Here is a 10791-nt window from a genome sequence, read left to right as displayed (position 1 = left end):
GTCAGCCCGGAGATGATGGTTCCTTACTTCAGCCTTACTGGGCAACCAGACCCCAGCTGCAGCCCGGAAGCTGCCATGGCCATGATGGACACATCACCCACCAGGGCAGTGGGGTGTGGGTCCCAGCTGCCCATAGAGGGCACAGAAGCAGGCAGGGAACTCCAGGAGGGGCAGGGCCTCAGGTTTCAGGCTGCCCCCAACTCTGTTCTGGGATTAATTTGCCTGCAACTTCCCCCGCTCCAGCACTGTGAAAGCTCAGAGGGAGTCCTGAGGTCACAGCAGCCCTCAGCTTCACATTCCAGGGAGCTGAACAATTATTTAAAACAACTTTTTTTTTTTTAAAGCATATAAATTGATTTAATTAGTAAGTTTTACATGACACCGGAGCCTTCATGAGGAAATGTAGACCTGAAGAAACAGTTAAGCCTGTGTGTTTTACGCTACATTTGATTAAGAGTAGATAGTTGTGGTGATACATAATAGGGCAGAAAAGGTATGATCTACTGGTAATAAGCTGGGGGAAATTTAGCAAGACCTGTGTGTTTAGATTCTTCTCTGTGTCCCTGTGTCTTCAGAAATAAGGATATAACTTTCCTCTGGGTATAGGGAGGGCACCTCTCACATGAGAGTCTTATGACCTGCTTCAGGAAAACGTCAGAAAATACTTTTTTTTTTAAATGTAAAAAGTGTTTAGGCCAGTCGTGGTTACTCACACCTGTACTCGCAGCACTTTGGGAGGCTGAGGCAGGCAGATAGATCACTTGAGCTCAGAAGTTTGAGACCAGCTTGGGAAACATGGCAAAACCCCATGTTTTATTTTTTGTCTCTATAAAAAATAAAAAAATTAGCCCAGCATGGTGGCACATGCTGGTAGTCCCAGCTACTTGGGAGGCTGAGGTAGGAGGATTGCCTGAGTCTGGGAGGGTGGAGATTGCAGTGAGCTGAGATTGTGCCACTGCACTCCAGCCTGAGTGACACAGCAAGACTAAATAAAACAAACAAAAAAAGGTGGCTAGAGAGACAGGGTCTCACTGTGTTGCCCAGGCTGGTCTCAAACTCCTGGCCTCAAGCAATCTTCCTGCCTAGGCCTCCCAAAGTACTGGGATTACAGGCATGAGCCATCACACCTGGCCTGGACAATTATTTTTAAATTATTTGTCAGCATTTAAAAAACTGAGGGCCACCACACAGAAATCCAGCACTCTCCCTTTCCTGGAAAAAAATCGAATCATCCAGATATCCCAGGCTTGTACGTCTTCTAGGGCTCAGCAGCAGCAGCCCCCTTTATATGGTAGAGAGTAAGTTGCCCCCGTCCTCACCACCCCCAACTGCCTTACATACACCACAGCCTGGTGTCAGTTACCCTTTAGTGTTACCTCGGGCTATTGCCAGATTTTACTGTAGTTGGGAGGAAAGAGTTTTTTGTTTTTTGTTTTTTTGTTTTTGAAGAGTCTTGCTCTGTTGCTCAGGCTGGAGTGCATTGGTTGGATCTCAGCTCACTACTGCCTCTGCCTCCCAGGTTCAAGTGATTTCTCCTGCCCCAGCCTCCCGAATAGCTGGGATTACAGGCATGCGCCACCATGCCTGGCTAATTTTTGTATTTTTAGTAGAAACAGGGTTTTGCCATGTTTGCCAGGCTAGTCTCAAGCTCCTGACCTCAAGTGATCCACCCACCTTGGCCTCCCCCTCCCAAAGTGCTGGGATTACAGGCGTGAGTCACCATGCCCAGCCAGGAAAGAGAGGTATTTCTGGCCTATGTCTATGGAAACTAAGGGGAAGATGAGAAGGCAAAAGAGAAATGGATGTTTCAGGAAAAGCTGAGTTGGGCATAAGTAACTAATTGTGAAAGTTCCAGGAAGCTTAAACATTCTTTTTTTTTTTTTTTTTTTTTTTTTTTTTTGAGACGGAGTCTCGCTCTGCCGCCCAGGCTGGAGTGCAGTGGCCGGATCTCAGCTCACTGCAAGCTCCGCCTCCAGGGTTCACGCCATTCTCCTGCCTCAGCCTCCCGAGTAGCTGGGACTACAGGCGCCCGCCACCGCGCCCGGCTAGTTTTTTTGTATTCTTTTAGTAGAGACGGGGTTTCACCGTGTTAGCCAGGATGGTCTCGATCTCCTGACCTCGTGATCCGCCCGTCTCGGCCTCCCAAAGTGCTGGGATTACAGGCTTGAGCCACCGCGCCCGGCCTTAAACATTCTATATGTTTAAAATGCACATTGCAGCTGGGCAAGGTGGCTCACACCTGTAATCTCAGCACTTTGGGAGGCTGAAGCAGGAGGATCACTTCAGGCCAGGAGTTTGAGACCAGCCCACTCGTGACTCTTTTTTTTCCCCTTTTTTCTTGTTTCTTACTGGAAGGAATGAAATCCCTCTCTACAAATTTTTTTTTTTTGAGATGGAGTCTCACTCTGTCGCCCAGGCTGGAGTGCAGTGGCATGATCTCGGCTCACTGCAAGCTCTGCCTCCAGGGTTCACGCCATTCTCCTGACTCAGCCTCCCAAGTAGCTTGGACTACAGGCGCCCACCACCACGCCCAGCTAATTTTTTGTATTTTTAGTAGAGATGGGGTTTCACCATGTTAGCCAGGATGGTCTCGAACTCCTGACCTCGTGATCCACCAGCCTCGGCCTCCCAAAAAGCTGGGATTACAGGTGTAAGCCACCGCGCCCGGTCCAAAAAAATTTTTAAAACAAGTTAGCTGGGCACGGTGGCACATTCATGTAGTCCTAGCCACTCAGGAGGCTGAGGCGGAGGATGGCTTGAGCCGGGAGGTCAAGTCAGCAGTGAGCTATGATCGCACCACTGCACTCCAGCCTGGGCAAGGAAACGAGGCCCTGTGTCTTAAAAAACAAAACAAAACCAAACAAAAGAATCACCAAAAACAAACAAACATACAAACAAAAACCCAAAAAACAAAGCGTTTACATGAGAGCGCAGTTGGCCTGCCTGACCCCATAGGCATTTCCGTGTGTCCCTGGTCCTGGGCACTGCAGATCTCCCTCCCCAGCAGTGTCCACTCTTCCCTGCCCCAAGGCAGACATACCAAACGGATGATGTGGCTTCCAACTGGACTCCCTAGAATCCTGGTGCCTCCTGGAGGTGACTTACAGGAAGACGGGGGCAAGGAGAGGCCCAGAGCCCAGCCCACACTGCCCAATCCAGGTGCAATTCCATCTGTGCAAAGGCTTTGCTGCTTTTCCTAAGCCCTGGGCTGCATTCTAAGTGCTCTGCAGACACACGTGTCACTGTCTGGCTTTCTTGGACCCTCCACTTGGCATAGTCCTAGCCATTGTTTTATTTCCCACCTTAACAAACACACACACATACAAACTTAAAAACAAAACTAAAAAAATACTATTGTCTGTATTCTGAGCTCAGGAAGAGCTGGCCAACCACAAGTTAGTAGCATTAGCCAGAAGCCTATGGGAGGAAGAGTCCAGCAATTCCTGAGGCCCCGGGTTCCCAAACTTCAGTCACCCACTCACCACTGTCATGTTGTCTGCCACATCCTTGTACTACCTGTTGTATTTAACTTTGTTATTTAAATCAACTCAGGCTTAACAATGGCCTTTACCCTAAGGGGGAAAAAAAAGGAACATTCATGGCTTTGATAAGCTGATATATTTAGTACATGAAAATAAATACAGAAGCACATTAAGATGAAACAATGTTCACTCAAAAATCTCGCAGTTGCCCTTGTGTTCTCCAGGCTTCACACAGAGTCTGGGAAAACTCCTCTAGGGCTTGCAGACTCAGTTGGAAACTAATCCTGAGCAGGAAGCTTGGCTTGAAGGAGAGGGGACCCTCCAGGTTGGCAATTACACCATTTATTTGCACTTGGCAGCAAGAAAATGGATGATGTGGGAGGTGCCAGGCCCCTAGGTTGGCACTAATTTGGAGTGTGGTTGAGACAGGGCTGGAGACGGCATCTTAGAGGTGGCCCCCACATCCGCAATCGGGAGAAAAAGGCAGGAATCGACTAGAGATTGTCAGGATAAAGGGAGGCACTGCCCACCCCTGCTATGTCTGTCTGCCCCCACAGGGGCTTCATACCTGGGGTTCCCTGGGTGAGGAATGTCCTCCTACCCTGGCAAGGGGCTACACCTCTCGCTGTGGCCCCTTAGGCAACCCTGATGAAAGAGTATCATTTCCAAGGGGGCTTTGCTTTCTGGGTGGCCCCAACTCGTCGTGGGGTAGCTGGCACTGAAATGCTAACTGAGCGAGCCCTGGAAGTCACCAGGGGGCTCCGGAAGGTCACCCCTGATGTGGAAGGCCTGAGATCCTGAGGCCCATTTGTGTGGGAGGCACTGGTGGCTGGATGACCAGTGCTGGGGACATTCAGGTGGGTGAGGGAATGGGAAAGTCCCCGCCTCAGGGGGCATGAAGAGTGTAACCCATCCATGGATAACTTCTGGGAGTCTGCCGCCGCCCCCGGCTCTGTCTTGGAGGGACCAGCTGGGTGAATGGCTCGCAGTGGGGCCTCCCTGGGGCGGGGCGAGTGGCTACCCCTGGGGGTAGCTGGTGGTGTCCAGAAGAGAGCACGGAGCTTTGCGGCATCCCCCTTCGCCATCCGCGGGGCCCCGAAGCTGGCGCCCTCAGATCGGGAGCCAAACAGCGACTCATCACAGTAAGACGGGGTGTGGCTGATCAGTCTGGCAAAGGGAAGATAAACGCCATGAGTGGGGGGATGAGCAACCCCTCAAAACTTTAACAGCTCTCCCACCCATCCCCAGGCACTGGCAGCAGCAGAGGAGGGTTCCCTGCAGATCCCAGGAGTCCCTGTCTCCCAGTCTGAAACCTATAGCGAGGCCACAGCCTTCTGTGGCACCACTGTCCCTGGTCTCCACTGATTTTACCTTGCGAAACATCCACTGCCCCTGCATCCTGACCCAATTCCCAGGCATGTGCCCCAGGCCTGGACAATTTGCATATTCCATCCTCCTGGCCACATGGATTGGTTCAGGAATGGCCAGATGACCCAAGCCTCTCCAATCAGAATCTGCCTTAGGACATTTGCAGAAACTACTAGGAAAGAGATGTTTTTCTGCCACCTGACTTTACTTCTTGCTAAGCTGATAGGATGTCAGCCCAAAGCAGTTTGTGGCCATCTCCTTCCTACTGGAGATTGAACGGCATGCAGGGAAAAGTAGCACTAAGGTGGAGACAGACAGTTCCAGCCACAGTTTGAGCCCCTCTTACAGAAGCCCCAAATGCCTTCTCCTGGGAAAGCCAGTTTGAATAAGTTTTCTGTCACTTGCAATCGAGAGTCACAATTAGTATAACCTTAGTCTTTAGAGCCTCCACTTTTTCTTTTTTTTTGTGAGACATGGTCTCACTCTGTCGTTCAAGTGGAGTGTAGTGGCACAATCACAGATCACGGCAGTCTCAAATTCCTGGGCCCAAGCAATCCTCTCACCTTAGCCTCCCTAGTAGCTGGGACTACAGGCATGGTGCCACCAAGCCCAGCTAATTTTTTTTTTTTTTTTTTTTTTTTTTTTTCAGTAGAGATCAGATCTCACTATGTTGCTCAGACTGGTCTTGAATTCCTGATCTCAAGCAACCCCCTGCCTTAACGTCCCAAAGTGCTAGGATTACAGGAGTGAGCCACTGTGCCCATTTTCTTTTCTTTCTTTTTCTTTCTTTTCCGGAGACGGAGTCTCACTCTGTCACCCAGGCTGGAGTGCAGTGGTGCGATCTCACCTCACTGCAACCTCTGCCTCCTGGGTTCAAGTGATTCTCCTGCCTCAGCCTCCTGAGTAGTTAGGATTACAGGTGTGTGCCACCACGCCTGGCTAATTCTTGTATTTTTAGTAGAGACGGGGTTTCACCATGTTGACCAGGCTGGTCTTGAATTCCTGACCTCGTGATCCACCCACCTCGGCCTCCCAAAGTGCTGGGATTACAGGCAAGAGTCACTGCGCACCTGGCCTTTTTTTTTTCTTTTCTTTTTTTTTTTTTAAGAGACAGAGTCTCACTCCATCACCCAGGCTGGAGTGCAGTGGTGCAATCATAGCTTATTGCAGCTGCGAACTCCTGAGCTCAAGTAATCCGCCCACTTCAGCCTCCAGAGTAGCTGGGACTACAGGTATGCGCCACCATGCCCTGCTAATATTTTTATTTTTTGTAGAGACAGGGATCTCACTATGTTGCCCAGGGTGGTCTCAAACTCCTGGGCTCAAGCGATCCTCCCACCTCAGCCTCCCAAAGTGCTGGGACTACAGGCCTGAGTCAGCCTGCCTGGCCTTTTTTTTTTTTTTTTTTTTTTTTAATTCAACAGATATTCATGGCATACCTGCAAGATTCCATGCCCATAGTTTTTGGCCAGGACTGAAAGTGTTTCTATCCCCAAACTGCAAGTCTTTGAAAGGGCAACATTTTGCCACTTGGTTTAGCTGCTCAAACCACATTGGCTAATGCCTGCATATGTCTGGTGCCAAGGTTTTTGCTCAGTAACTTCTCTACCTCTTATGCAACCCCTCACTTGACACCCTCTACCTGTTGGCATCCAGAAGAAAATTCCATCCTCCAGGTGAGCAGGGAGTTGGCACCTCCCTTTTCATGGACACCATACTTCCGTTAATGCAGCCTATCTTTACCTCAGTGTTTTCTCAGTGTTTTCAGCCATGTTGTAGGTATCAGTGTTGCTGATCTCCACCTGACCCTGCCTTGTCTACAGAACTGGCAAAAACTGATTCTTGTTTTTATAATAGGCATCATTCCCATTCTCATTTCATTTCTGTCATCTGAAATATGTCCCTGTGGCTCAGAATGAACCTTAAATTTAGTTGGCCAGTTCTTATGGACTGAATTGTGCCCACCCAAATTCATATGTTGAAGCCCTAACTCCAAATGTCTCTACACTTGGCCTTATTCAGATTAATTAAAGGTAATTAAGGCTGGCCAGATGCGGTGGCTCACGCCTATAATCCCAGCACTTTGGAAAGCAAGAGGCGGGCGAACCACTTGAGTTCAGGAGTTTGAGACCAGCCTGGCCAACACGGTGAAACCCCGTCTCTACTAAAAATACAAAAGTTAGCCGGGTATGGTGGCGTGCACCTGTAATCCCAGCTACTCAGGAGGCTGAGGCAGGAGAATTCCTTGAACCCGGGAGGCAAAGGCTGCAGTGATCCGAGATGGCGCCACTGCACTCCAGCCTGAGCAACAGAGCCAGACTCTGTCTCAAAAAAAAAAAAAAAGGTAACTAAGGCTAAATAACGTTATAAGGGTGGGGGATCCTAATCCAATAGAACTGGTGTCCTTATGAGAGGAAGAGACACCAGGGGTGTGTGTGTATACAGAAAAGGCCCTTGCATGTAATTGAAGGATTAAAAAAAAAAATGAGAAAAGGCCCTATGATGACACTGTGAGAACGTGGCCAACTGCAAGCCAATGAGAGAGGCCTCAGGAGAAACCAAACCCGCCAACACCTTGATCTTGGGCTTCCAGCCTCCAGACTGTGACAAAATAAATATGTGTTATGGCCAAGTGCAGTGGCTCACGCCTGTAATCTTGGCACTTTGGGAGGCCAAGGCGGGCGGATCACAAGGTCAGGAGTTCGAGACCAGCCTGGCCAACATAGTGAAACCCCATCTCTACTAAAAATGCAAAAATTGCCAGGCGCAGTGGCTCACACCTGTAATCCCAGCACTTTGGAAGGCCGAGGCAGGTGGATCACCTGGTAGGGAGTTCAAGACCAGACTGACCAACATGGAGAAACCCCATCTCTACTAAAAATAGCCAGCATAATCCCAGCTACTCGGGAGGGTAAGGCAGGAGAATCGCTTGAACCTGGGAGGCAGAGGTTCCAGTGAGCTGAGATAGCTCCATTGCACTCCAGCCTGGGCAGCAAGAGCGAAACTCCATCTCAAAAAAAAAAAAAAGTTAGCCAGGCATGGTGGTGTGTGCCTGTAGTCTTGGGAGGCTGAGGCAGGAGAGTTGCTTGAACTCGGGAGGTGGAGGTTGTGGTGAGCCAAGACCGTGCCACTGCACTCCAGCCTAGGCAACAGAGCGAGACTCTTCTCAAAAAAAAAAAAAATTTGTGTTGTTTAAGCCACCCAGTCTGTGGTATTTTGTCATCGTGGCCCTAGCCAACTACTGTGCTAATCTTCTGTCTTGTTTCTTTTTTTTTTTTTTTTTTGAGATGGAGTCTCGCTCTGTCGCCCAGGCTGGAGTGCAGTGGCGCGATCTCCACTCACTGTGAGCTCCAGCTCCCGGGTTCACGCCATTCTCCTGCCTCAGCCTCCCAAGTAGCTGGGACTACAGGCGCCAGCCACCACGCCCAGCTAATTTTTTTGCATTTTCAGTAGAGACAGGGTTTCACCGTGTTAGCCAGGATGGTCTCGATCTGCTGACCTCGTGATCTGCCCACCTTAGCCTCCCAAAGTACTGGGATTACAGGCGTGAACCACCACGCCCGGCCATCTTCTGTGTCTTTGTCCAAACCACTGTAAACAATAAACAGGATAGAGTCCTGTGGCTCACCACTAGACACCTCCCTCCAGGCTGATATTAATCTGAAACAGTCTAAATAATCTAATTCTAATCTAATTAATTAACAACAATGACAATTTGCATTAGTTCCTATTTTTCTAACTTGTTCATAAAAATGCAGCAAGACCCACTTTCAATTTTTTTTTTGTTTTCTTTTTGAGACAGGGTCTCACTCTGTCACTCAGGCTGGAGTGCAGTGGCGTGATCTGGGCTCACTACAATCTCTGCCTCCTGGGCTCAGGCGATCCTCCTACCTCAGCCTCCCAGGTAGCTGGGAGTACAGGCGCACACCACTACACTTGGCAAATTTTTGTATTTTTTGTAAAGACACAGTTTCACCACACTGCCCAGGCTGGTCTCAAACTCCTGAGCTCAAGTGATCCCACCTCAACCTCTAAAAGTGCTGGGATTACAGGCATAAGCTACCCCACCGAGCCAAAACCCATTTTCAGAATGACTTCAGAAACACCACATCTATGCCATTTCAAGGATCGATCATATTAATATTAATAACCTTATGCAAATTTCTCTGTGATCTTATGCATCAGTTGACTCCTCTGGGCCTCAGATGCCCAGTTTGTGACATTTGGGGATAGGGAGTCCACCATCACAACCATCAACACTACCATTTATTGACAGCTAAGTATTAGGTTACTGTGCGAAGTGCTGCAGACCCCTCTCTCATTTAATCCATCAACAATTCCCCTAGGTAGGAATCATTGGTCCTATTTTCCACATGAGTAAACTGTGGCTCAGAGAGGTCAAGATGCTTGCCCAAGGTCACAGAGTAGGTGAACATCAGGGCTGTAACTGGAATCCAGGTGGCTGCACTGAGTACAGGATTTGTACCTCCCTACCCCATTACCTGTATTTGTTCTTCTTCCTTGGAGTGAGGGTCGGGGTGCTGCCCCTTGAGGGGGTGGTCTCACAGCTCCCCTTTGCCCCTAAGGCCTTCGATGCCTCCTTGCCCACGTCTCTGGTTCTGTTAGCCTTCTCCACCCAGGGCGGGTCAAAGTCTGGTGGGGTAGGCCGGGTGCTTGCTGGGCTGCCAAACAGAGTCTCATCCACATACGACGTTCTGGCCTTGACCCGGTAGCCACCCCGGCAGCGGTGCTGAAGGCGGAGGGTCTGCATCCCACTGACGGCGAGCCCCACAGGGTTCTTCATGCTGCCTGTGGTCCCTGGTGACAGCAGGTGTGCTCTGCCGGCCAGGCCCTGTTTCCGAGGCTCCCTGTGAGAGGTCAGAGTAGCACCCCTGAGCCACAGCAGTGCTAATGGAGGAATACTGGTAAGTCTCTGAAGTTCTCATCCCAAGGGTTTAGTTCTCTCTCAACCAATATCTCAAAGGGGAGCTGTCAACTTCAGGGGGCATTTTGGAAATTTTTTTGGCTTTTTTTTTAGTTGTCAAAATGGTGGAGAAAGGGGTGCTACTGGCAATCATTTATAGAATGACTCTGGGGGTGAAGGAGAGATGACACCTGTGCCCATTTAGGCACCAACCAGAAAACGCACTATGGTGGTAGGGGAGACAGGCACATTCCTATATCCTGTGTGTACTGATGGGTGCGGGGGCAATGACAGCCAGCGTGGATTCCATGCCTACCTCCTGCAAAGAGCTTTACAAGCATTGTTTCATTTAATCCTCTCAACAGCACTGTGAAGTAGCTTCGAATTTGTCCATTTTACGGATCACAAAACTGAGGTGAAGTCACATGTGTAGGTCACACCTATAAAGCTAAAACGGTGGAAGTGAAATCTGAGTCCAGAGCTTGTGTACTTGGCTACACTGCTATCGGGAGATCACCGCCGCCCCCACTGCCCCACATTCTGCGACTCCCAAATTCAATGACCCGATTAAAAAATGCCCGAGGTCCCTGCATTTTTGAGCTTTCTCCTACCTGAGCATCTTGGTTCGTAGTCATCGGGGTCCTCAAGGACCCCTCCCCGCGTCTTCCTCCCTCCAGATCTGGACCCCCCGGCGAGGGCGCGGGGGAGCGCGGTGCATCCGGGATCCGCGTCAATTTGCAGCCCGGAATGCCCGGGGCCCCGGACCGCCGGCAGCCCAGGCCGTGCCGGGGCACCGCGCGCGGACCAACTCACCCGAGGAGCTGGCACAGGCGACGTGTGAGCGGCGCGCGCATCCAGAAAACCAGAACCCAGCACCTAGCACCCAGCAAACAGGGAGCAGCCAGCAGCACTGCGCACGCGGCCCGGACCATTCGCGCCAAGGGATGGGGGGAGTCCGCCCAGGGGCGGGCGCCACGTCCCTGACGCCCAGGAGGTACCTAAACACGGCGAGGGGCC

At 50.4% G+C, this 10791-nt stretch overlaps 1 protein-coding gene across 2 annotated transcripts; it reads right to left on the bottom strand.

Moving 5' to 3' along the window:
- Positions 1 to 3802: 3802 nt before the first annotated feature.
- On the bottom strand, positions 3803 to 10484 carry RITA1 (RBPJ interacting and tubulin associated 1). Of its 2 annotated transcripts, none has more exons than XM_050749866.1 (3): positions 10386 to 10484; positions 9353 to 9718; positions 3803 to 4649 (listed from the first exon to the last, which is right to left on the bottom strand). In XM_050749866.1, the coding sequence occupies exons 1-3, from the start codon at positions 10391 to 10393 to the stop codon at positions 4142 to 4144; spliced, it is 882 nt and encodes a 293-aa protein (XP_050605823.1). In that variant the 5' UTR covers positions 10394 to 10484; the 3' UTR covers positions 3803 to 4141. The 2 variants fall into 2 exon arrangements, with proteins under 2 accessions (XP_050605823.1, XP_050605824.1); XM_050749867.1 differs by lacking the exon at positions 10386 to 10484 and adding an exon at positions 10091 to 10117.
- Between the last annotated feature and the right edge of the window lie 307 nt (positions 10485 to 10791).

The sequence above is a fragment of the Macaca thibetana genome, chromosome 11, assembly GCF_024542745.1.
Source record: "Macaca thibetana thibetana isolate TM-01 chromosome 11, ASM2454274v1, whole genome shotgun sequence".
NCBI classification, from domain to species: Eukaryota; Metazoa; Chordata; class Mammalia; order Primates; family Cercopithecidae; genus Macaca; species Macaca thibetana.
This window is presented reverse-complemented; position numbering and strand designations above follow the sequence as displayed.